General features: G+C 43.4%; 1 protein-coding gene across 1 annotated transcript in view; it reads left to right on the top strand.

Moving 5' to 3' along the window:
- The first annotated feature begins 10,258 nt into the window (after window positions 1-10,258).
- VAT1L (vesicle amine transport 1 like) overlaps window positions 10,259-26,380 on the top strand; it is a 54,416-nt gene continuing 38,294 nt past the window's right edge. The window contains exons 1-3 of the mRNA XM_079316085.1: window positions 10,259-10,613; window positions 16,666-16,795; window positions 20,164-20,379. Of these exons, the coding sequence (XP_079172211.1) occupies window positions 10,393-10,613; window positions 16,666-16,795; window positions 20,164-20,379 (567 nt within the window). The 5' untranslated portion in view covers window positions 10,259-10,392. The remainder of the gene's footprint in view (window positions 10,614-16,665; window positions 16,796-20,163; window positions 20,380-26,380) is intronic.

Below are 26,380 nucleotides of genomic sequence, written 5' to 3'. Positions count from 1 at the left end.
AATGGTTTCCAATTTTAATTCAAATCATCTGATAAATTGACCAGCTGGACTTTAGCTATAGAATTACCTGAAATGAGGGGGAAATCAAACTGCATGCTCAGGAAGTAGGTGTGGCCCTTCCATTTCACTCTGAAAGGAAAAAATTATCCAGAATGCCCAAGTTTTCAGACAGGTTTTCATACTCTGGATAAAAAAAGGCAAGCAAATGGTAGTTTACATGGGTATCCAAGTATGTTATGGCATACAGGGAGATAGCAGGTATGATCTAAACTTCCACAGAGGAAGATTATTTTATGAGGAATTTCGAGCCTTCTACTGATGTCTCAAAAAGAGAGAGATTCTTAAAATGTGCAGAGATCACGGTCAGGCAATGCCAGGACCTTGTGGCAGTGAGCTGCTCCCATTTACACCCCCTAACTGGGACTTCAAAGTCTCACGTGGCCAAGTTCTGACATTCACCTTTAAATACCTTCCCTGATCACCTGTTCATGCTGCTCTCACAACTTACCAACACTCTAATCCATCTGCACAGTTTCTAGAGGGAGAAGAATAAGAGTGCTGCCCTTGTACAAGATGCATTGCCTGTCTTGCATCTGCAGCCACATCCTACCTTGCTAGCAAGGTTTTCTCTTAAAATGCAAACTTTGCCACAGTGGAAGAAGTCTGAGAATGCTCTATGGGCTCTCATCTCCTGATCTTTTTCCCTCAGAATTTCCAAACACACTGACAAAGCCTGGAGTTTATTGGACCGGATATGATTTATGAAAAAACTGGAGCACTGAAGAATTGTTTGTCTTGGTTGCAGCCTGGAAGCTTTGCTATGCAGCATTTACATTACTTTTGTCTCCAGGAATGGCCTTTATCTTATGATTTAGCTGATTATTATTGAAAAGCACATCTGAAATGATGCCAGTACTTCTTCAAAGCCCCTAAATGATGCCCAGGCGTTAGAAACATAAATTAATTGTTGGTAGAATTGCTTTGTTAAGTCTTGAGCTTGACAGGCTTCAATGATCTCAGGCCTGGGGGAGGTTGGCAAAGCTTGGGAAGAAGGACGTGCTTCTGATAGCGGGCACAGAGAGTGCAGAGGCCACAAGGACACTTGGCAGAAGTGCCAAGATAAGGAAGAAACAAACCAAATCAACTCAGCAAGCGTGCTAAAATCAACTCCAGCTGGGTAATTCAGGCAGGGGAATGTTGCAAGCACCGACTCCCAGCCACCGACCCAAGAAACCCAATGACTGAAGAGAGAAAGACTGAGCATAGGAATAATTAGCATGGGAAGCCAAAGAATCATGTAAGCAAGCAATGGCAGAATACCAGTTAATAAGCATTGGTTTGCTAAAATGCTGTTTAGTTCTGATGGTTAGAGAGACAGCCTCTTGTGGCTTATCCCCCAGCTCCCTACTTTGCACAAACCAGAGCAGAAAACAGAAACCTTGGTGTGCAAATTGGCACGGTGCAGTGGGCAGCGAGCCCACACTGGGTGAGAGAAGAAACACAGTGGCACAGTCTGTCCTCTTGTGTAGTTGCACTGCTGTCAGCAAATGCTCCAATTTCAGACTACAATGCCTTTTCCCCATTATCTTCCAGTACAGAGAAATACAGCTACAGATGGAATAAGTCCATAGAATCACAGAATCACAGAATGGTTTGGCTTGGAAGGGGCTTTGAAGGTTACCTCATTCCAACTCCCTGCCATGGGCAGAGACATCTTCCTCTATCCCAGGGTGCTCCAAGCCCTGTCCAAGCTGACCTTGGAAACCTCCAGGGGTGGGGCAGCCTCAGCTTCTCTGGGCAACCTGTGCCAGGGCCTCACACTCACAGTCAAGGATTTATTCCTAATATGCATTCTAAATCTACTCTCTGTCAGTTTGAAGCCATTCCCCCTTGTCTTGTCAGTCCAGGCCCTTGCAAACAGGCTCTCTCCATCTTTGCTGGAGCTCCTGCAGATACTGGCAAGATCCAGTTAGGTAGCCCTGAAGCTGCTCCAGACTGAATATTGCTAATTCTCTCAGTCTTCCCAAAGTCATAAAACTGGAACACCTATCCTAGTGTTATTATAAATATTTATCATTAATAGAAATGCCTTTATCAATAGTGCAAGCTTATCCAAAGAACTTCACTAGCACACTTAACTATAAAATAAGGAACTACTTCTCTAGGTGAACATGGCATGAAGGTTTTTCAGGCCCGTTTCCTAATTTATGAATTTATTTATGAAAATCAGTATAAAAAGAAGACAGCTGTGGTTTTGGTTTTGCTGTAGGATAACTCTGACAGGCCAATAAGCCCCACAGACTTTCTCATCTCTCCTCTGCAGTGGGGTGGGGCAGAGTCAGAAGGGCAACACTGAGAAAACTTGTGGATTCAGATAAAGACAGATTAGCAAGTGAAGCAAAGCAAAATAAGGAATTATTCCCTGCTTCATAGGCTGGCAGATGTTTGGCCATTTCCAGGAAAGCAGGGCCTCAGCCACAACCCCAGATGTCCCCCTTTCCTCCTTCTTGCCCCAGCAGTGCTTGCTCAGCAAGATGCCATGTGCCATAGGATTCCCCTTCCCTCTGGTGGGGTGTCCCAGCTGTGTCCCCTCCCAGCTCCCCGTGCTCCTCCTTGCTGCTGGGCTGGTGGGAGAAGCACAAGAGGCCTTGACACTGAGTAAACACTGCTCTGCAAGGAAACCACTGCTGTGTTATCAGCACTGTTGAGGCTGCAAATCGAAAACATGGCATCACACCAGCCACTATGAAGAGAAATAACTCCATTGCAGTGAAACAGAATATAGGTTCTGAACCTTGCCTGCAAACCCCATCAATTCAGTGAAAATTGCTGTTTCTACCAGCCCAGGTGAAGTCCAACCTAGAAGCTATGTAATGAGCAGTTCCATTAGTATCTTAAGAGTGCTCAGAGGAAACCAATCTCCTAATAAGCTGGTGTTTATGTTTGGTTTTATGGGTAATTTTTTTTTCCTCCATAGGGAGAGTAGTAGAGAATACAGCAGCATGCTCAGTTGGTTTATTAAAATCAATGAGTTAGAAAGCAGTAAGTAGCTATAGAGCTGAGGAAAAGAGAATATTAATAGACCATGATAAAGCACTCCACAGAAAACACAGTTATGCTAAAGAGTATCCTTTTCCCTTCTGCAAAGGTCCATCACAGAGGGCACAACCAGGGTGGTACAGAAAGCTGCATCAAGAGCTTGTGGGGCAAAGAGAGTTCTTTGTATTGCAAAGTCTGTGGAAATTCTGTGCAGTGACAGAGCTCTTGTAAGAGCTCTAAATTAATACAATGCCTTCAGGTTTAAATTCAAGCTAGAAGGATCCCTGCTCCCAGAGCAGCAACCTTTCTGTCACTGCTCTTGGACTGCAGCTTGAGAAACAGGCAAAACAGATATCAGCTTAGAAAATGTAAAAGCTCCCTTTGGTTTCTTTGAGCAGATTCAGGAGCTGCCTGCATTATACATGTAAATACTCCACAAGAAAAAAAACCCAAAATCTTCAAAAAGGCAAAACATCTTGGTAATTTGTAGAAAGTAACCTTGCTGAAAAATACAATGTGTTATTAGATCAGTCTGAAGATAACATTCACAATGTTCCTGGCGGTATTGTGCACTGCCCTGTAACAGTGGATAACAACTGGACAGAGCCAGTAGGATAACTGCATATGCTTTAAACTTATTCTTAGTATTCATTGAATTCTCATTCTTCTGTACACTTCAGCTCTGCTGTAAACTTCAGAGACATTTTTTTCACAAGCTTCTAACAAGTTACTCTGGATCCATAATTACTGAGACCAAATGGAGTCAAAATGCCAAGTGGGATTACTCTTTCTCAAAGCCTGCAGTCACACAGAATGAAGCAGTACATCAATCATTGTGTGCATCCCCATACACATAACAGTCCAGTTAATGACCATACTACTTACAAGAGAGATTCAACATGTGCAATCACTTTTTACTTTTGCTACAAATTGTCTAAAAGAATAAGCTACAAATAATATCTTGAAACTATTTAAATTCAGGAATGGCATTGCAATACCCTGAAAAATTCTACTGCACTTAGTGCTGGTGCAGTACTACAACTGTAAGTTGTGTTACTAGTTGTTATTTATATCAGGTAAAAATGGCTCAACTCAGCTTTACAAAGCAGGAAACAAGTCATGGAGAGTTGAAATGAAGGAGCTGGGACAGTGTAACCAGTTTTCTTTTTGTGAGAGATGCTCTTAAGCAGTGGCAGTAGTAATGTACTCATCTCTTGTAACTTTGCTCCTTGTAGGTGATCTATTATCCACCTCTGCAATTTTTTCTAATCTTTTTTATTGTCTTCATTTTTTCAGTTGAGTGCCAAAAAGAAACACAGAACTTCAATGTGACTACGAAAATAATAGATATTTTTTCAAAGTAAAAAGTGCTGAGCTTTTAGAAAACACAACAAAAGTGTTGCAATGTATAAACAGTAGAAGACATCGAAGAGCATTTTTACAGGATACCGCATCAGCCAATGTCCTGGTTTGAAAGGACAGGTGTCTGCCAGTAAGGGCAGAAGTTTCCCTTTGGAATAGAGACTTTGGTTCCACTCCCCCCCCCCCCAAGTATTATAATTGTTTGAATCAAGGACTCTGAGGCAGAGATAAGGGGGTGGGAATAACAGCTCTTTTACTAATATATCTAACTGTACAAACAGAAAACAATAACAGTTAAAATTGCTAACAGAACGAAATAGATAACTCGGTGTCAGTCCCTTTAGATGCAAGCACACTGTTTCTGTGTTTAGTCCACAGCCCGGAGCTGCCGAAGGGCAGGCGGGAACAGAGGCAGGAGGGAGGGGGGAGGGGCGGCAGCGGCTACGCCGGTCCCGGGCGGGAACGGGCTGGAGCGGCGGCTCCTCACTCACCGTGTGTGTCCGGGGGATCAGCTGTGTCCGCAGAGGCAGGAGGCTGGAACGGGGCAGATGCAGGGCAGGTGATCACAGAGGGTCTGGCTCTCCTGTGCTCCGAACGTGTGGCTGAAGATCCCCGGGCGTCCTCTTCCCAACTCGCCGGAAACACGAGTGCCCTCCCAGAAGCCTCAGAGGCCCCTCTGGGAGCCATTCCCACCCACCCCTTTGTCTGGACTCATCAGATATCCTGGGTGTAGCCCAGCCAGCTCCATTGGCATGATAATGGGAAAAATTCTTTCCATTGACACAGTAACAGAAAAACACTCAACCCCCAACAGCCAAACAAATGGATAGTAGGGCTTGAGGAACAATGTTGTAAATGAAGTTTTGTTAAAAGCACTTATTTTGGTCTCTGTGTGATAGGTGTCATCATCATGATGACAATCCTTTTAAATTTTCCTAAGTTGTATTATTTTGTGATCACCTATGATTTATTTAATTTCTGTTCTACCCATCTTTTATCTGAGCACAATTTCTGAACAAGACAAATGGTAAATAGCAAAGGGCTGCAATAACTGAGCAGCCAACAGGATAAGTCATATTGGCATATATTGGCTTTGCCAAATCTTCTCTGCCAGTGCTTTTGTTTCCTTTCCTCTTTGGTTTAAAATGCAAGACATTTTCATGACTTCTGATGATGCCAAGGAGCTCTAAACTGCCTCTGCTGAAAGGAACTGTGCTGTTCTTTCTCGTGCCTATGAGCAGAGAGTTGCTTCATTGCTGCCATGATTCATACAGAGCTTCACCAGCAAGAGAAAGCCCTTGGCTAAGATAACATGAAATAATACAATTATCTTCATGTAAATTAAGAGATATTGTGGACTATAGGGCATAAGAACAGCTGAAATAGGTGCTCTGAATATGTTTTCAAAATGTAATTTCTTTCCGATTTCTTTTTGGGACTAGACAGAACCTGGTGACAATCAAGTGTAAAAAAAACAATATTTTGGAACTCAATGTATTAAAAACTGCCTTGAGTATGCATTAAAGCAGCCAGAACATACATCAATATGATTTTGTAATTTAATGTATAACTACTAGAAAAATAAATCATTTAATGAAGCAAAACTATTTATAATACTTTATTCTAAAGATAAAACTTGAATTACGCCCCAGAGAAAATTTCTGAGATAAAAATTGCATCCGAACTGAGGATTGGTTTTGGCCATTTATGTGTTACTTCCTTTGAGCAAAGTGATTAACCCTTATTCAGATCTCGTGTTGCTGTTAAGAAGGGAAACTGATACAAAGACATCAAGCCCTTCTTGGACACAAATCTCATTGTCTTCCAAAAAGAAGTCAAGTGTTAAGTACGTAATGAGTACCTAGTGGGGGATATTTCTTTTGCACAATGGTCCAGGGGTGGTTTGGTTTGGTTTGGTTTGGTTTGGTTTGGTTTGGTTTGGTTTGGTTTGGTTTGATCTTCACACAGCATCAAACCTTGCATTTAACTCATCTACTTCAGTTTTTGGTTGACCTTCCACCGGGTCTGTGTTTCCAGAAGCAACTTCAAATTCTTCCTCTACCTTCCTCCAGAAGGATGGCAATACTGCAGTCAGATTTACCCTGAATGGCTGCTGCCCTCCATGAAATTTAGGCCTGAGGCCTCAGAACAGTGTCTAATGTAGTCATATATAGGTTCCTTTGCTGAACAAAGGAACATTATGTTCTGAAAATAAAAGATCTGAACCGGGAGGAAATGTTGACTGCCACTGCCGGCATTTATCCACAAGCAGACTGTTCCATTCCCCTTCCTTTCTGCACAGCATTTTAAACATCACTATCTCAAAGAAGAGATATCCCCAGCTTGACCAGCAGGTACAGATGGTGATGAAAGAACTCTTCATTCCCTTTTGCTCAGGTTCTCACAGCATGTCCATTAATATTGTCACCGCTTGTCTATACTCATCAAATCAAGTTCTGTGTTTTCACCTTTACAGGTCCATCCACCAGCTGCCAAAGTCAGTGGAAAGCCACCATTGGAATGCTTTTACTGAAGCCTCAAGTGACATGAATGGTCATCCCACAGTCTGTTTCTAAAGTGGTTAAATTCACAGTCAGAATAAATCCTGCTTTTACATCAGTGTATGCTTCTGTACTACATCATCAAATATTCTTAAAGAAGTGCTCAGGAATTAAATCAAACTAATGGAATCATGATTATGGAAAAGCATCCGCTACACATTATTTCAGTTGCCACAACTGACCTGGTTCTACCATAATCATGTTTCTACAAAATGACCAACCTTCAATATTTTGACTTGCAAACAGTACACGGTTAAGGTATTTAGGATAAATTACTTTTCGTTCAGGACAAAAGGGGGAATAGAGATAGCTTTAAATCAATATGGGGAGGCTTTATCAGAAGGCTCACAAACCATTGCAAAGCGAATGCACTTTGAAGGCCAAGAGTCACTTCTTTGGCTGTTCACACTGCTGGGGTGATGTGAGTGAGCTGTCCCCTAGTCTCTTCATCATTCTCCATGCCACTTAGTTGCCATATGTTATCGGCTTTAAGTCCCCCAGTCACTCTACACTTCACCATTCATTTGAGTTAGAACTGTAACAAGATGCCAGCAGAGTGAATCATTTGGAGACAAGTGCATGTTATTCTTTATTCAGCTGCTGCCCGCCTGGTCATGCATTCAAATGGCCAGATCTAAAGTGACAGAACCTTGTATTCCCCATTACAGCACTGAAAGAGCCAAGCGTAGGCAACAGGGAGGGGATATTCATGGTATTGCCAGGGTGACAAGGGAGGAAAAAAGGCTCCTGGTCTTTAAAACAGTTAGATCTCTCCACACACTGAGAGTTGCAATGAAGTGGATGGCATCACTTTAATATGTCAGACATCAAATTCTTGATGACATTAATGAGCTGGTTCTGAGTCTTTGTCAAAACATATCTTAAGGACAGCTTAAGTGGTGTTTGAGGCATCAGACTTCACTTTTGGTAAAATCTGTTTGAACTTCTTGAGGTAATGAACCTAGTGAAGCTCCCCTGAGACTAGCACTATTTCTCCTTTGCTCCTAACATGTATTTATTTACTGCTTCATTTATGACATGCCTAGATGACAAATCCTCAGAAATTCTCAGGCCTTTAAAAAATACTTTGTCTAAAACTTTTCACAGGCTAGAGAGAAAAAAAAACCCGCCAAAATTGCAAAGGAATGTGAAAATTCTCTCCATTCCTCCACTATCTCAGTTACTGTTAATGACAATGTTTTTACCCTATTACTTGTATGGTTAAGATATTTCCAATGTTTTTTGCTTCCTTCAAACACTTGAACACTGAACACATGACCCAAGATGAAATAAATGCACGTTGTGTATTTAAGGAGCATTGATGACCACTACAATCCCACAGCCTAAAGAGAGAGTGGTCATAATCCCCAGCTCATGACAGAGAGATCCTGAAGCTTCTTAAGAACTCAGTTGCAGCAGGCAGGGGTGGTTTGATGGAAGAACTGTACCCATGGGGAGGTCTGCAGCACCACTTGCCATACACACAGCATGCTGTAATGAATTTTGGAACTCCATAATGTCCTGGTTTGAAGGACAGGTGTCTGCCAATAAAGGCAGGAGCTTCTCTTTGAAATGGAGAATGTAAACCCCCTTCCTCCAAATTATTATAATAATTTTGAAATTAAGGGGCTCTCAGGCAAAGATATGGGAATTAGGAATAACAGTTCTTTACTAGGAAATTTGAAATAGAAATGCATTACAAAGAATAATCCAAAAACCCAGCCAGAGTCAGAATCCAAGCTGACACCTGTCAGTCAGTCAGGGTGCTGGCAGCAGTCCCATTCAATGGTGGCTGCATCCTCCTGCAGGGGAAGATGTGGTTCAGCTGGAGCAGTGCTCCTGGAGAAGGTGCAGTTTTCCTCTGAAGCTCCAGGGATGATGTGGAAAGGTTGAGTTTTCCTCTGGAATCCAGTGGAAAGAAGGTACCTTGCTGACCAAAATCTTAGTTTTTATCTGGGTGGGAAAGGCTTGGCTCCTCCCCTGGCTGGAGCATCTCCCAGTGAGATGATGTAATTTTATCAGTCATGCACTGGGACTCAATGGGCCAGCAGCAGATGATATCTTCCTGGAGGGAGGATGGGTTGTGGAAAAGATAAAGATGATTGCCCCAGCTGGTTTAAAGATGGCCCATTAGCAGATAATATGTGCCAGGAGATAAGGGTCACTGCCCCACACGGCTGCAAGAGATGGTGATAGAATACACATTGCTGGCCACATCCTATACTGCAACGCAGGACACATAAATACAGGCATCATTTTAGGCTGATTTACTCCAACCGTTGGGCCATCCACAAATTGGTACAGGGATCTAGTACTGAATTCAACAAATGCTCTGTCAACATCCATGGAACCAGAACTAGTGATCCCCCCCAAATCCATGCTCAGCTGCCCCAGGGGAGGCTGCAGGCTCTGACCCTCATTAACACAGAGCTAAGGGGCTGATGCCTGATCCTCCTTAGGGACCCAAACCAGAACAGTACCAGGGGGCTCTGGTGGGTGGGTGGCTTGCAGAACGCCCTGTGCTCATATTAAAGGATTTAGCTCCCTGCCGGAGCCAGCAAAAACCAGCACTGACCACCAAGTAAAGATCTGTTGCATAAAGGCTTAAAAGTGCTCTACAGCAGAGTCTCAGGCCTGGGTTTGCTGCTTCAAAGGTGTGTGTCAGTGGTGAGGCAGCTGCCCACCTGCGTGGTTCTTGTGACGCGGAGCGCTCACAGAGCTGGCCCCGAGAAGAGCTCCAGGGAAGGAGTGACTCTGCACACTGGGCTCCCCAGTGAGGATCAAGACTCGGGCTTCTCCAGTGGAGATTTAATCCACGATGCCATGAGCTCTGGAGCACAGAGGGTGGCTGGTCCAGTCAGTCAGCCTGGCCTCACACTCAGCTCGGCAGCCTTCGGGCTCTGTGCTGGCCTAAGGTGACAGTGGGGCTGTTCAACTTGGAGAAGAAGAGACTCAGTCAGGGGTGACCTTATCTCTCTCCCCAAGTACCTGGAAGGAGAGTGGAGCCAGGTGGGGATCGGGCTCTTCTCCCAGGCGACAAGTGATACCACTTACTAAAGCTGCACGAGAGGAAGTTAAGGTTGGGCATTTGGAAGAATTTCTTCCCAGAAGGATGCTTAGACATTGGAATGGACTAACCAGAGAGGTTAGTGGAGTCCCCGCGCTGGAGGTGTTTAAGGACGTGCCATGGTCGGGGTGACAGCGTGGGGATGGGTCCCACGGCCGGACTGTGCGGTCTCAGAGCTCCTTGGGGCGGCGCGGTGCGTTCTCTGTCGGGAGCCGCGGGCGGGCGGGGGCGGCGCGGGCGGAGGGCGCTGCGCAGCCGGTGCAGTGCGGCGGGCGGGCCCGCGGCTCCGCGGCCATTCCGCACCCATTCCGCACGGCGGCACCGGCCTCGCACGGGCACCGCGGGAGCCGCCGCAGCCCCGCCATGGCCAAGGAGGGAGCGCAGCGAGCCGAGGAGACGGAGCAGATGATCGACAAGGAGGGCGGCAGGGAGGCGGCCGAGGGCGGCAGCCTGCGCGCCGGGGACGCCAAGGAGATGCGAGCCGTGGTGCTGTCCGCCTTCGGGGGGCTCAACAAGCTCCGCGTGTCCAAGAAAGCCATGCCGGAGCCGCAGGAGGGCGAGCTGAAGATCCGCGTCAAAGCCTGGTCAAGTATCGCCCCTCGCCCTCTCCTTCCCCCGCGGGCCGGGCGGGGTGCGGGGTCCCGCGGGTGCCCGTCCCCGGCCGTCCCATCCCGGTCCCGTCCCATCCCGGTCCCGTCCCCGCGCTCGGATCGTGCCCTACGAGCCCGGCTCCGGCGCCGTTCCCTCACCTGTGGCTTCCCCGCGGGGCTCCGCGCTCCCGGTGCGGGGCGGGCAGCGGGGCTTGTGTGCGCTCGGCAGCCCGTGCAAGGGGAGGAAATTGTCAGGGGTATTTCACCTGCTAGCTAGGAGTAAAGCGGGGGAAGGCCTGCCTAAGTGCGTTCAGGGTTTCTGTGGGAAATGTGGATGCCAGATTGTGCGTGTTGCTCGGCACCTGTCTCTTTCCCTTCTGACACTGGCTGCTGTTTTTCTTCTGGGAATCACTTACTTAAGTAGCATCCTTTTTCATCGGAGCTGCTGTGGCAGCGTGGCCAGAGCTCGGGATAACTTCCCAGTGTTAGTCCCCGTGTCCAGGTGGCAAGTGGCTACAGTCTGGCAGCATCCTGAAACGAGCTTTCCTAGATTTTATTTATTTATTTATTTTATTTATTTTTTAGTTCCCAGACAATCCAAGCAGACTGTTCTTCCTAGATTGCTGGTTCTTAATGCACATGTTCCTTCATGAAAATAGGACTTTTTTTTTTTTTTTTGAGTGACAGAAGCTACATTAGGATTTTACTACACAACTTGATGTTTACCGATGACTGAATTAATTTTGCCTAGGCAAGGATTTCTCTTCTGTTGTCCTTTTCTGCTGTGTGAAAACATGGTGCTTACAGAAGATGAATTCCAAGGTGAAGGCCAAGTTGTTTACTTTAGAAGTAACTTGTGTTAAAAATGTTACTGTTATGGGGGTCTGAGCTTGTTTTGAATCCTGTATCAGTGCATCTGCTTCAAGTTTGGAATATCCTGATAGATTAATGTAGCTGAGTGTCCTGACCTGTTCAGATGCTGTTCTTTCTGTCCTGTTCTTAATGGGGCTCAAAAGGTTTGTGACCCATGAGAGTATTCCCTCTACCAAGGTGTTGCCTGTGAAAAGTGGTGATATCCATTAATCTGCGTGAGTAGTAGTAAATAATGGGCTGGGATATTTTGCATTCACATTTAGTATTAGGGTTTTTTTCCCTCTAGTAATCACAGTGGGAAATGCACTAAGTGCTAAGTGAATAGAACTAATGGTGGCATCGTAGCTGTTGGGCAGCTCATTTTGCTATCAAGCAGGGCTCTATTTTCATTTGAGAACAGTCTGTCTTGTTTCCTGAGTGATTTTTTTTCCCCCAGCCATAGGATTAACAAAAGTTAGCATGCAAAACTAAAATGTTATTAGCACATGGATATATTCCTCTAAATGTGTCAGGGGTTGACAGCATTTTCCAGTACCTGTAAGAACTCCATTTTCATGAAGCCAACAGCTGGGTGTGTATCACAAATAGCAAGCTCCCTGTGCAAGAACACTTGGCTGTAGAGTAGAATTGTGCAGCCACAGCTGCTGCTGCTCTCCAGGGCTGCAGTGTTAGTAGGGTTGTGTGAGTTGCACATGTGCTGTTTGACATCAGCAGACCTGCTCAGCTGCTCCACAGGTAACTGCCAGCCTGCACACTGCCCCGTGTTTGGGAGCTTCCCTTTGTGCCAGAGGAGCCTGCAGGCTGGAGAGCATCTGCCTGTCACTCCTGGAAATGACCATAGGGCTGAAATGTCACCGGGTCACCAAAGTGTGCCTCCAGGCAAGGCAGAATCAATTTGCTGATCCTCTTGACCCAAGGCTGTAAATGCAGAGGATTGATTGGGATGATGATGGACTGTGAGAAAGGGGTTGGCTTTGCCCAGGGCAGTGTGCACATGCTGATGCAGGCAGTGCTGAACACACCCAAGATGGCTTGCTCCAGTCAACAGTACATTGATGTAAGAATCAGTAGTCTTACAAATCACATTTTCTCTTGAATCAGTTTTGTAGCTGACCACCGGTAGAGAGGATTATTATTAGTATTATTTGACTTGACAGATTGCTGGGGAAAAATCAGCTTTATTTTAAGAAGGATATGCACATGCTTGATCCATAGTATACCCCAGTAGAAGAGCAAGTTCTGTGTGGTCTCTGAATTCCCTGTGGGTAAAACCAGTTGAATCATATGTCTCGACCCATTAAGTTGTATGTAAGCACTTCATAGTATGGTACTAGAAATGGAGGAGATGAAGGATAAGTTGCTATGAGCAGTAAGGCAGATAAATAATTCTTTTGAAGGTCTGGAATATCAGTGATCCAATGGAAAATGTGTCAGCTGAGATGAGTCATGTGTTAGGCTCATTCAGTGACTAAGAAATGGAACAGCTATCGATGTCCAAGCTGAGTCACAGCTTCTGCATATTTCCTGAAATAATTTTTGATTGATAATGATGAAGCAGTTGAAAGTCCTGTATTTGTTTGTATTGTAATTTGCAGGCAGCAGAATGTTGGGATACAGACTGTTTAAAAGATGAACCAAGAAGCTGGAATGAACGGAAACTATTTAGGATGGGTTGTGTGAATAAGAAATGGTGTCCTATAATTATGTCCCTCTATTGTTCTTTTCTCTCTCAGAATTATTTCTTCCTTGTGCTGCTGTACGTGTGCGTCATGAGGAATGAGGCAGAAGTGACCCTTCTGACTCTGGGACTGTGAGATAACAGCACTTTAAAAAAACTGGAGCAGATAAAAGAAATCTTAAGTGTAACAGATAGCAGACAGAGAATTGGTGTTGCTCCTAAAGGCAGTCTTGTTCATAGGGTGTTGGTTTCTGCATAAAAGCATGTGACCTGATAATTTTAAACCTCTCCTTTATATAGAGATATGGTTGGTTTTGTTGTTTTTTTTTTTTACTTTGAAAATTGGGCAGTTTGCTGGCTGGGGTTAAGAGAAAGGATTTTAAGAATGCAAAACTCAGGAGTCCTCTTGTTTGCTCTGTGGCATCCCATTAATTTGAGTAATTAATTTCAGTGGAGTTTTACAATGAAATAAGAAAGACAGATCAAAAGCAGCACCTCTCCAAACCAAAGTGTCATGGGGTGGTCTGCATGATTTGGGATTTTGCAGTGGAGGGTACTGGGCATTTTTGAGTGTGTGGGATGGAACAAGGAAAAACAAGTTGACTGTTGCTTTCCACGCTTAAGGGAAATAAAAATGCAGCAAAACTAAACCTCAAGTATAGAGAATAATATTCAAGGCTCTCAAAAGGACCTGGTGTTAAGGTAGAGCATTGCAGACTGAGAAAATCAGATTCAAGGATAATTCTATATTTGATAAACTCTGCCTCCAGTAATGCGTGGTTAATGCAGTCTGTGCAGGTCACAGAGACATCCCTGCTCTGCCCCAGGGAGGTTCTTGCAGAAGCCCTGTGTCAATGTATTGATCTTGGTAATTCAGATCCTTCCCTGTCTTCATTTGCATCCAGCTCTTGATTTGGGATTAAAAAAATGCTGTGTACTGTTTGTCACTGGATTGCTTTGCATTTACACTTTTCCCTCGACAGATGCCCTTACTTAAAGTTCAGGAGTCACTTTGTCTGGTTGCACACCTGAACAGGTCATGCTGGTTTGCACTGGTACAAGAAATAAATTGTGCTTAATCTCTAAACCCACCACTCTTCATGAGACATATTTCCTTGTGATGTTCTATGCAGCCACTTTTCCTACTGTTGATTGAATCCCAATGGAAGAGCTGGGTGTCTTAGGTGTAGTTACAAAACTTGCCATCCATCTTTAGGCCCTCCTGGTTATTCTAGGGAAAAAACCCAAAAAACTGTGGTGACCAGTATGACCAATACACCCTAATGAAACTTTCAGATCTACTGGTCTTCGAATTTCTCAGGTAAAATAAAACTTATGTTCTTCCTCAAAAGGGGAGAGGAATAGGAATAAATGCATGTATAAGAATAGCAGAGATGGCACAACTTGTAAGAATACAGGAGATGAAAGTGAATGAAGAAGAAATCTCTATAAAGTGACTAGAAATTATTAGAAAGCCTGGTCAACACTCCATATTTCAACTAGTAATTAAAACGGTAGGAACACGTGATTTGATTACTGTTTACTTTGTGTCGTTTTTTTCTTTCCTTATCACACCTGTTCTAGTGTGAGATCTTATAAGTTCATTGTAAGAGATGAACTCTCAATATAATTTTGCTGCTCTTTATCCACCTTTGGGGAAAACACAGGTGAAAAAGAAAGGGAACTAAGACAGAACTGAAGTGCCATTATTATGTCATTATTATGTCATTTACTGAACGTGTGACTTTTCAAAATCTGCCTGACAATTGACTTTATGAGAAGGAATCTGTGATCATTGTCATTAGTGAAGAGCAATGGCCTTTGCATATCCCCCTGTCTCCTTCTTGCCTACTTGTTATGACTTGTTCTGATACCACAGGGTGTGTTCCTGCCCAGATTCCCAAATCACAGTCCTGCCTCCAGCTGCCTTTTCTTGCAGGGATGTAGGGAAAAGTTAACTTTTTGTAAAATGCTTGCAGTGTGGAAAGATGCATTTAAAAGACCATGGCTGAAGTTAATGCACACAGACAGTGGTTGCTACCAGCAGTGCTGTGAGATTTATGGGTTTGTGGTTTGCTGTTTGTTTTGGAGTTTTGTCTGATTGTTTGTTTGCTCCTCTTCCCCACACCATGTCTGCCTTGCAGGCATTTTGCTATTTGGAATTTCTCTTTCATTATCAACATCACAGTGGCAGTGTAGGAGGTGGTCTTACCCACTGGATAAGAAATGACCTTTCAAAAATAATTTCAGATTTTCCAACTTAACTGTGTTGGAAACCTAACTTCCTATATAGTTGATAATATAAGCTTTGTGTATGAGCATGGTCAAAGTTGTGGATTCAGGTTGCTCTGAAACCCTCCCCCACAGTTATGAATGCTCACATTTGGTGGGATTTCCTTCCCCCTCCCCAGTGACCTACATCCCATGAGTGCCATGCTGTCCTCATGCTAAGGCTGGGTGTCTACTCTGTCTGTTAATTTGTTGGGTCTGTTAAATCTGTCTGTGTCCTGATTAGCATCTGAGTAAGGCTGCATCTAACAGATCCTTGTGCCCATCAGGAGTGCAATGTATCCAGGCAGTTGCTGGACACTCACATGTGTGAGTAGAACTGGCTTTGTGCTTGGCTAACCATAAAAACAGGGCTGAGTTTTGGAACAATGGATTAATGCTGAAGTGTATTTCAGCTAGTTAGGAGTTTTAAACTTTTAACTATGGCATTAAGGCCAGTAATCAATATATGCACATAGTAGATGTATGGTGCTTTTATTTCCTTTTTCTTTTTTTCTTTTTTTTTTTTTTTTTTGGCCACCTAGAAAGCCACAACATTTTCCTTAGTAAAACTGAGTAGCATTCAAAAGGCAATGCAAAAGTGTTTTAGGACTTTTGCAAAGCTGATACTGTGGGGAAAGACCTGCATTTTTTTCTGAGCAACAAACCTGAGGACTTCAAAGACCTAATAACTTTTGAAAAACGTGCAAGCATCATCCAGGAAGAAACAGTTTTAAAAGAAAAGCCTATCTAGTACTTAGTAAGTTCATGCCAGAGTTTGGGCTGCTGCCTGAAGCAAACACAAGGTGCACCCCTGGGGTCACATCAAAGGTTAGAACAGTTAGATCCTGTAGCTCTTAGCCCAAAATAACTATGATGTGTGAGGCTTGGGGTTTTCTTCTTAAATTAACCTGGCTTTACTTGCCAGCTAGTAATGCATTCATAGAAATGAGAGTGTTTCACTGTGCTGAGTTCTGAAATGCCCTGTGTGGCTGCTGAGCAGTCTGGTCAGCTCAGAGCTGCTGTGGTGTCCTGGCACGTGCAGCCTCTGCCCAAGGCTCAGCATCCCAGCAGTGGGAACATCTGCTGGTCCCCTTACCCTGCAAAGCCCAACTTGTTAATGCTGCCCTGGAGCTTTCTGGCTGTCCCATCACTCAGGTCAAGTTTTCCTCCTCTACTTTGATCTGTGGTAGTGGTCTTGATTTTATTTTTTCCTGTGTTTTGCAGTGGTTTGAACTTTATTGATTTGATGGTGCGGCAGGGGAATATTGACAACCCTCCCAAGACACCACTTGTTCCTGGGTTTGAATGTTCTGGAATTGTAGAAGGTCTTGGAGACAGCGTGAAAGGATTTGAGGTAATATATTTTATTTTCAAAGTGAGAGTTATAAGTCTCATATAAATAATCACCACTTCCTAATCCCTTCTGCTCTGCCAGTGGCAGCAGCCTTCACCACCCTGTTGAGGTTTAAAAGGTTAATTTTTCCTTGCTGCTTCCCAAGCATGACAATGACCTCTTGAATTACTTTCTGAATCCACCACTGTCATCTCCTTCAAGCCCTTCCTGAGAAATCACTTGTGCCATGTGTACATCCTGATGGCTAAATAGGAGCTGGAAAGCATGAGCGATGTCCTTTAGTAAAAGTGAAAGAAATTAAGTTAACTTGTTAAGTTTCTTTTTTTGGCCCTGTTTCCTGTCATCACTGCTCTTTTCCTCAAAGCCCAGGTGCTGCTGATTCTGGTTCCAGGTTTTGATCTCTAGTTAACAGAAGCCTGTTTACAGTAAACATTGCTTCTTAAAACTGTGTGCATTAAGAAGGTGCAGATTAAATTAGGATCTTGATTCTGGATATAGGACTTAGTCTGATTGCTCAGGAAAAGTATCTATTTTATCTGACAGGTTGTAATAAGTGACAAATACTTGATGTATATAATAAAGCCTTCATAAGTGGTTATGGACTCTGGTATCTCTTCATGCATATAAGCAACATTTTGTCCTGCCTCCTATTCCATTCCTGATATTAAACATCTATATTCACAGCAAACTTACATTTTATTGCCTCAGTAGGTTGAAAATTTTGGAAATAATTCCTGAGTTAATATATGTCAATCCTATCTTAGTTATTTGCAGAGTCAGTCATGTCAAAAGGTAATCAAATTTTCTGAATTCTTATTATATCTGGATCTTAAGAAGATATAAATATTTTTATCTAAAGACAAAATTTTTCTCTTCTCAAACAGCTAAAATTTGTCACTTGAATGAAGATAATGGCCAGTTTAGTTTCAGCTAGGGTTTCAGTGATGAGATCTTCTCTGAGGATTTGTCTCAGTTCCCTTCCTGCCCCATCTCTGCCTTGAAACAAGTTGTAATCTTTCAATGTATTTTGTTACAAACAACAACTGAATGATAATTTTGCTGATTGGAAACCTTTGCTGCTTCAGTAGCTCTGCTCTAGCATCTGTACTTCATGGCTGTGCTCCATATTGAAGAATATTCTCTGAAAGATGTCTAGAAAGCCTCTGCTCCAGATCAGCACTCTCATTTTGAAAGTTCTTGCTATTTTGAAAGGGCATCATGAGGCCACAGCATATGGTGCTTGTTTGAATGCACCCAACTGAATATACTGTGTCTCTTTTTAAAGTGACATCTTTGTCCTGACTGTGGAGCAGGTTTGTGCACTGGTGTACTCCCTGTAATTGAAACAAGCCATACTATTTTATTTTTTGCATATAACCTTCATAGTCATGGGCCCTGGAAAAGGGTCCTCACTCAGAGTGACAGCTGTGCAGGGGTATGAATCCATCAGCAGGAGAACATGCCATGAGGATGATGGAAGAAGGTCCTGTTGGTTTCTTTTTGGAATTCTTGCACACAGTAGGGACACACCAGATGCTTGGTGTCTCCTCGACGTTGTTACCTCTGTCTACAGTAATAGCAAAGATTGCACCCTGTGTCTTCTGACCTCCTTTCCCTGGGTAGATCTCTTCCAGTTCCAGCCCTCCTAAAATAGGTGTAATGCCTATTCTTTCTCCCTTTAAAAGAACAAGATGCTTTCTGGTGATGACAGTTGTATCAGGCCTGACCTCTCTCCAGTTTTGGGGATGATTCTCAGGAAGTGAGGTCTGATCTGGGCAGGCTTTGAACAGCGTCTCTGATAAAATGTGGAATTTAATGTCGTCAAGAAATCCTTTGGGAATCACCAAGAGGGACTTCTCTGCACTCCTTTTGGTAATCATTTATGATTTATGGCAAAGATATAGGGCATATTAACATCTGCACTAATTAATCCTAGCAGACTTTCTATTTTAGATGCTTCTCTAAGAGCAAAAGGAAACCACAGAGTGATTACCAGTGAGGCATTGTTAATTTGAATGTTTTTCAAAAGGAGGAGGCATTTCAGAGAAATTGGAATGACAGCTCTGTTTCAGCATTCTCTTTCTAAAAGAGACAAACCCTTCCGAACTGTCAGCAGCACCTTAGCTTTGAGCAAACCTGCAATATCCCAAAGCAAAAGTGATGGCTCAGGAGACCAAAATGTATTTGTGCTGTAAACATTTGCCTGAAGGCAGAAGTGTTGTGCTTTACTCCATACCTGTAGTTTCTAAAGAATTAGAGAGCATTGGTAGAATGTAAGAGAGCATCAGGCAGATAAGCAAAGTTATTTTAGAGGAATGTTAGTTTCAGTTAAAACACAAAGGCATGGAGTTTGATGCTACTCCTGTCTTACCCTTGGCTCCATTGCAGAGCTCCTCTCATGGTTAAGGATGTTGTTTTGGTTGGTGTGTTCTAGAAAGGCAGAGGGTCTAAGGCAAGGGGTTGCTGGTGGCAAAAAATTATTGAGAGTTTGTAAGAGTTGTGCCTGTGAAGATTTTACTACATGCTGGCCAAACATTTGCTCAGTGTGGCTGTTCTTGTAGACCCAGCAGCCCAATTTCTGCTTTAGGGTGAGTGTTGCTGTCCAAGCCTCTTGTGCCTTGTTGTTACTCTTGCCCATCTGAGAAGAGTCAGTATCTCTCATTTGAAAACCTGAAGCTTCAATGAAGGCCATCTACAAAGAGATGATGCACCTGGACCTCTGAAGGGTTCCTAGGAGCAGCCAACTGTATCTAATGTTTACAGAAAGCCTTTTTTTCTCCATAGTGAATTACTGTTTCACTACCATATATTTTCAGAAGAAACTGAGCTGAGAAATGTTATATTGAAAGATCATAGTTCATTGCTCCTTTAAATCCTGTCAAATTCACTTTGTAGACTTAGCAGTGCCTTAAAATCCAAAGGTATATTGTTGATGTTTAAGGTGACTTATTTGAAGTTGCAGAACCAAATTCCATGTGACACATGGCTGTGGAGATTACAATCATGGATACGTCTTGGTAGAATCAGTTAATAAGATGATAAAAATAAAGAGTGGGTACAGATGGTGTTATCTGCTGAACAAGAGCTTTTGCAACCCTTTCATGTCATCCATCTGCCAAAGCACAAGGCCTTTCCTTCTCAATCCACAGAGAGGAAAAGTAGCTCTAAATTAGTGTGAGGTTTGAGAAAACAAAGTGAACATTATCCCACTTGCATTTTCTTTACTCCATGCTTCTCATCAATATAATTATAACTTTTTTGCCTCATTTTTTTTCTCTTTAAACAAAATTGGTTGTTGTCTCACAGGTTGCTCTCTACAGTCTCAATTGCAATCAGATCCTCTGCATTGTTTTCTTCCTTGTTTGTAGATTGGAGACAGAGTCATGGCTTTTGTAAACTACAATGCCTGGGCTGAAGTTGTGTGTACCCCAGTAGAATTTGTCTACAAGATCCCAGATGACATGAGTTTTTCTGAAGCTGCTGCATTTCCCATGAACTTTGTTACTGCCTACATGATGCTCTTTGAGGTTGCTAACCTGAGAGAAGGCATGTCTGTGCTGGTTCACTCAGCAGGAGGAGGGGTGGTAAGTTGGAACTTTTCTTCCTTTCCTGTCACTGAAAGCCTGATGCTTCCTGAAATGAGGCAGAACCTTCAATTTGATGTGATATTCCTAAATGTGAGGAATTGCACTGGGAGAACGGCATCTGTTTCCCCATCAAAATGCTGATGTGAATGGTTGGCAGGAGCTCTTGGTGAAATTAAAATGTTATGGCTCTAAATTCTATGAAAAATCTCATGAGAAAAACCTCAGTTGGTTGTCAGCAGGACAAGTGTTGTCCCAAATATTGCTTTCCTGAACTTACACATATTGTACTTCTATGTTAAAGAAGGGTGTCGTGAAAGGAACGCATAAGCTCCCTGCAAAAGGTATTTGTAGGTAACCATAATCTTCTTTATAGTAAATGTCCTTCTTGGAATATTCCTGCACACATGATGTGTGAATGTGTGTGATGCTTTCACTGTGAAAGATTTTCTTTACCCCTTTGTTGCAGAGGGATTGAAAGCAGTGAAAAGTTCCATGAGAACCCTGAGGAAAAGCTACGAATTTGAAATTGTAGCCAGTTGTGGCTGCTGCATGTGTAGTTTGAATCATTCCTGAGCAGACATTGTATGGCATGGACAAAGGTGAATTTGTGGGAATACCAGGCCACACAGTGAAATAAAGAGTTGGCATTTTGTGTTGAAGTATCTTTTAGGAAAATCTCTATCCTTTGGAGTGTATTAAATTTTTGTGCAAAATATTACAATATCGATTGGGGAGTTCGTTTACGTTTGAAATTATGCAGTCATTTTTCACAAGACAGATTTTATGAGCTGAGACCATTAACAGATAGCAGTCTTTGAAACTGGAGTACCTTTTCTGTGTTCTTCTTATGCCTTATTTATGCTAAATTAATGTTCTGTTTTCTGCTGAGGTCTGGTGGGCAGCCCCAAACACGCTGTCCTTAATTCTGTGCCCTTAGCCTTTCTTTCAGGTTCTCATAAAAATGAAGGCTGTAATCAAAGGAATAAATTCATGAGCTCCCTGTGTAGGTATTTCTAGCTAACCATAATCCCACTGGCAGTGAGGGGTCGGTGCTGCTGGAACACTGGTGTAAATGAACGGAATTTATAATCGTATTATGCTCAGGACAGCCCAGAGTGTTATGGCTGACTGTTGTTCTGTGGTGTGAAACCTCTTCGTGTGGAATTCAAAGCAACGTGAGGCCACACATTCAGGGGAATATTCTACTGGAATCAAAGTCTCAGCTGTAGCTCTCAGGCCATTTGGCCACCTGGCCTGTGCAGATCCTGTCTAGGCTGAGCATACAGGATGAGCCCCAAAGCAATCCCTGCCCGTACCTGGGTATCCAGAGAATTTGAACTCTTCCTCCTTTTTTGGATTTCTGTGTTTCTTTCTCTTTCTGACCTCCCTCTCCTCTGTTACTTTCTCCTCCTTTTCCTGAAGGACTGGTAATGCTCTGTTAATGCCAGTTTTCACATATCTTCTGCTCTGGTGTCCAGCCTCTGTGCTGGGCTGTTCCTGAAAGGAGCTGCTGGCTTCCTCTGTCATCCCAGCTGTTCAGTGGGCAGCTTTTGGCTGATCTTCTGCTGTGGCTGCTCCAAACCTTCTCTGAGAGAAGCTAAAGGAAGGATGGATCCTGCTTGGCTGCCAGGAGAACAGGGAGAAATCAGCTCCATCCCTTGCTAAGTAGTTAAATAAACCAGAGTTTCCAAGGGAAAGACCAGACATGCAGGAAAAGCAGCCAGGCTGGCCAGTAAGGGATGGAGGGCTGTGTAGGATCCAGGGGGACTGTAAGTAAGAGGGAGACAGGGCTGGGCTGCAAGCCAGGATGCTGATCACTGTCCCAGGGGAGAGGACCTCACACAGCCCCTTGGTTCTTGTAAGGGAAGAGCATGAAAAACAAGAATTGGAAATTTTCCCATTGCCTGATAGGTTTTCCAGGTAAAATATCACTCTGAAGATGAGTGGGATTTTTTTTTTCTTTCTGCTAAGCAGACATAAAGATTTCAGAGGGGTCTGTGTGACTTTAATAATCTGTCTGTTAGTCCTTTGAAAAATCTGCCAGTTTCAATCAAACACATCATTCTCTCAAAGATCTTCGTTAATAAAGAGAAAACTGGCACTGAAGCTGCTACAGAAAGTTATTTTTGTTCTGTTGCTTTAATAGATAGAATGTCCTTCCCCACTTTCAGCAAGTGGGGAATCTGTCCAGTTTGTTTCTAAATGTCAGAGAAATTCCAGAACACTTTAATGAGACAATAGGCTCCCCGTGGGACTAGAAGTTTCTAATTGTTCATTTCTCATTATGCAAGATCATTATTTTAGCTGCTTCAGGCAGTTTATGAAAAAGAACTTGTTGCTTCAGAAGTTCTTTGTTCTGGCTACTCAGTCCTATTTAGGAGGATCCTGCAGCTTTTACAATAAATGGAGTCAGAGAAAATTCTCTAGGACCTTTACTCTTGTGTATTATCTCAGTTTGTTTATGTGGCCTTCTTAAGTTGATAGATATTTTTGGTGGTGAGGTAACTATAGCAATTGTCTTCTCATCTGTGCCTGGAGTGTGATTAGTAGGGAACAGTATCCTTTAATGTCTGACAGGATGCTTTAGATAAGTCAGTTGATTTATTCCAGAAGTTCCAGGGGACATCAGAAGATTAGGGAGAGGAAAAAGCAAACATACCAAGAGAACTTGTCTTGAAAAAGGTCTCACACACCTGTCTCTGTGTTACAGGCTTGAGTCATGCTGCATGTACCAAAGAGCTCAGGGCATGGTGGCATCTTCCCTGGTCAGGGAAGGAGATGTGGCCACTTGTAGGGAGCACCTGGTGTCCCTGAGCCAGGGGACAAGAGGACAGCCACAAACTCTGCTTCTGACCCTTGGTGTATTGCACCCTTCCCCCAGGGGAGGAGGAGCTGTGCAATGCTTACAGGGGGCATTGAAAGGGGAGAGAACATTTGCTTTTCATCGGGCCAGGTTGTTGATTTTGATTGCTTGAAAAGGAAACTGTTTTGGCTTTCCTGTCTCTTTTTCCTCCGTGGGACAGGGGCAGGTGAGAGAGAGTGACTCAGCTCTCAGCCTGGGCAGTGAAGGAGGCTGGAGATATTTCAGGAGCCTTCTCAGAAAGCACAGAACAGGCTCACAGTTGCATTCCATGATTCCCTGAGGCTTTGACAAGAGATGAATGCTTTTCAAATCCTGCTGCTAACTAAGATCTAACAAAGTTGCCATTTGCTTCCCTTTCAGGCCTCTGCTTGGCAGGACACTTAGAGCTTCTGATTAAATTGTTAAAGTGAGTAGCAGGGCAGTTCAATAATTAAAAAATAGAATTGCCTAATACAAATAGCGTTTAAATGCTTAAAGCTACAGAAATGTTCATATGTCCTTCTGAACCAATTTCTAAATCAGGGAGAAAGCCAGCTAACATTAAACATTAAAAATACACATTAATACTCAAAATAATGACTGCAAGAACATATGACTTACTGTAGGACATATATTGGTCTATCATAACAGTAACACACTGTAATTAATGCTTGAAATTACTGCAAGACAGTGGAAGAGTAGCTCCCTTCACAAATGCACTCCCACATCTCTTTAAAGTGAAGCAAAGGGACAACTGAAAAATTACCCAAAAAAAACTGAGCAGGAGTGTGCACCCTGCTGGGACTGGTCTGCTCTGAGAGGCAATTAGTTCTTTAAAACAAAGACTCTCTAAGTCAGTGCATTCAGTGCAAGTCAAAGCACAGGCTTGTATGAGATTATAAAGTTTTACTTTAAATTATTAATGTAACCTGTTGAATTAGTATAAACACAGGAGTGTTGTAGTAAAAAAAAAAAAAAAAAAAAAAAGATTAAAACATTATGCTTTTCTCCTTGAGCTTCAATAAGTCCCGTTCCTATTTCTGTGATATCTACCTGGAAAATGAATTCCTCCAGGGCTTTATATTTGTGTGAGGGAGCCATTATGCTCATTTGCTTATTTGTTTATTCTTCATGTACTTCCTATTCTGAATATTTAGAGCACAAAGCTTTGGTTATTTACCAAGATTTGTAAACAAGTCTCATCACAACCCCTCAGTCTCAAGGCAGAATTATAAGCCAATTCTTTAGCATCTTGATCTTGCAGATGCTAAAATGAGCCACCTTCCATGCAGGAGCATTGATTGCTTCTCCTGAAGCTGCTGTCTGACTTCCCTTTCAGGCTCAGCAGCAAAGGTAGTGCAAGCAGGAGTAACTTACAGATGCAGTTCTCATGTTTGAATTTGAAGGGTAAATCTGACTTGGCAACAGATTTAGGCCATCCTGGCAGGATTTGTTACTACTTGGCAGGAACCCTCTTTTTTATTGTGTCACCCCTGCATACATTGCAAATATTTAAGGATGTGTTCCCAGCTGAATCACTGAAGTGGTGATATTTTATCTGACAAAGAACTGGCATTTCTTAGTGAATCTAGTCACCTGCTAATACAGACACAGCATATAGGAGTCCTTTCAAGAGAATTATTTCATTTCTTCCGGAAAAAAATACTTAAGTGTTTATCCATTCAGATTCTCTCCACTCTGTCATACTCAGCAAGAAAACTTCCAGACTTTATTCATGGCCAGTAAATGCATCTTTCTTCTTCTACAGTTAATGTATCTTTTATTTAATGGTGTTATCTATTAATTAAAATGAGCTGCTCTTTCCTCTTGGGGCTCTTCTTTTAGATCTTTTTGGTAGGATATATATGTTCACAACTACAATAAGCACAGCATGAAATCTATCCTTGGCCTGTATTTTTCAGGCTGAAGGCAGGTTTGTTAGTTCATACCCCATTTTTGTAAGGGTAGATGTCTGTTTCTGGGTCATCCTCCAGGCAGATCCTGCTCCAGGCAGATGTGGATGTGTTTCCTGGGCTCTGAGCTGCTTTGGGAGCACAGCAGCAGTAAGATGGTGGGAAAGCCAGGTCCTGTTAAAGTAGGTGTCACAGCATTCCTGATCTTTTTAAATATTGTATGGGTAGGCTGCTCTGTCTGCACTTAGCAGGGAGGAGCACATTAAACAGCACTGCTGTGTTTGAGTCAGAGCTCCTTGCCTGTGAGTAATTAGAACTGACTCTTCTCTTGTGCTGGGCCTGGCCAGCACACTGTGCCAGGGCATTAATCCAGCCCACTTTGCTGTACCGTCCCTTGGTACCAGGGCTGCACTTGCTGTTTCATATTAGCACTTCACAGCTGTTCTGCATTTGATGAAGTGCTTTGCTCTCAGCAGCCAAGGAAGGGGATAAACCAGCTCACACACTGTGATCCCCAGTCTAGGCTGCTGTAAGTTCCCAGCTAGTGCAGGCAGGCAGGGCAGTGGGGGCTGAGCTGCTGGTAAATGCTTGTGAGGCAATGGATGTGCTCCCTCAGCAGCAGCAGAGTCCTGGTGCCACGGCCGAGCCCGGTCCCAGACACTGCCTCAGAGCATGAGCTGTTAATCAAACACAAAAGCCCAGCAAGCCATGCACAGAAAGCAATTTCCCTGAGCAAAGCAGCCTTTGGAGGCCTTTCTTCCTGCCTGTCCCAGCCCTGCAGTGCCCAGAGGAGATGTGCTGTCCCCAGGCCACCTGTGGAGCCAGGTCACAGCAGTGCTCAGCTCTGCCCTGGCTGTTCTGCCTTTCCAGGTGCAGTTTGTTTCCCCTGCATGAGTTTTGCTCCACTGTCATAGCTCCACTGAGCTGCAGAGGATTTGTGCCAGATGGAGATTCAGCCCTGAGTTTTTGACGCAGCTCAGCTGCACAATTTTGCAAAGAAGTAATAAAAACACACTCTGCTAATTGTTGCAGAGACTGTTTTGAGGATGAGAGAGATCATTTTCTCAGGGTCACTTTCCCCCATCCTGCACTCCAAAACTCATTTGTGGTGCACTGAGTGTAGCAGATGCTGCCTTATGCTTGTCCAGTAATCACATTTTAGTTTGTCCACTCTGCAATGTTCATCCAGTGTTTGGTTTCCAATTTCCTTTGCTGTAATTGGGAAAATGACACCTTCAGGAGA

The sequence above is a fragment of the Erithacus rubecula genome, assembly GCF_903797595.1.
Source record: "Erithacus rubecula genome assembly, chromosome: 12".
Lineage (NCBI taxonomy): Eukaryota > Metazoa > Chordata > Aves > Passeriformes > Muscicapidae > Erithacus > Erithacus rubecula.
This window is presented reverse-complemented; position numbering and strand designations above follow the sequence as displayed.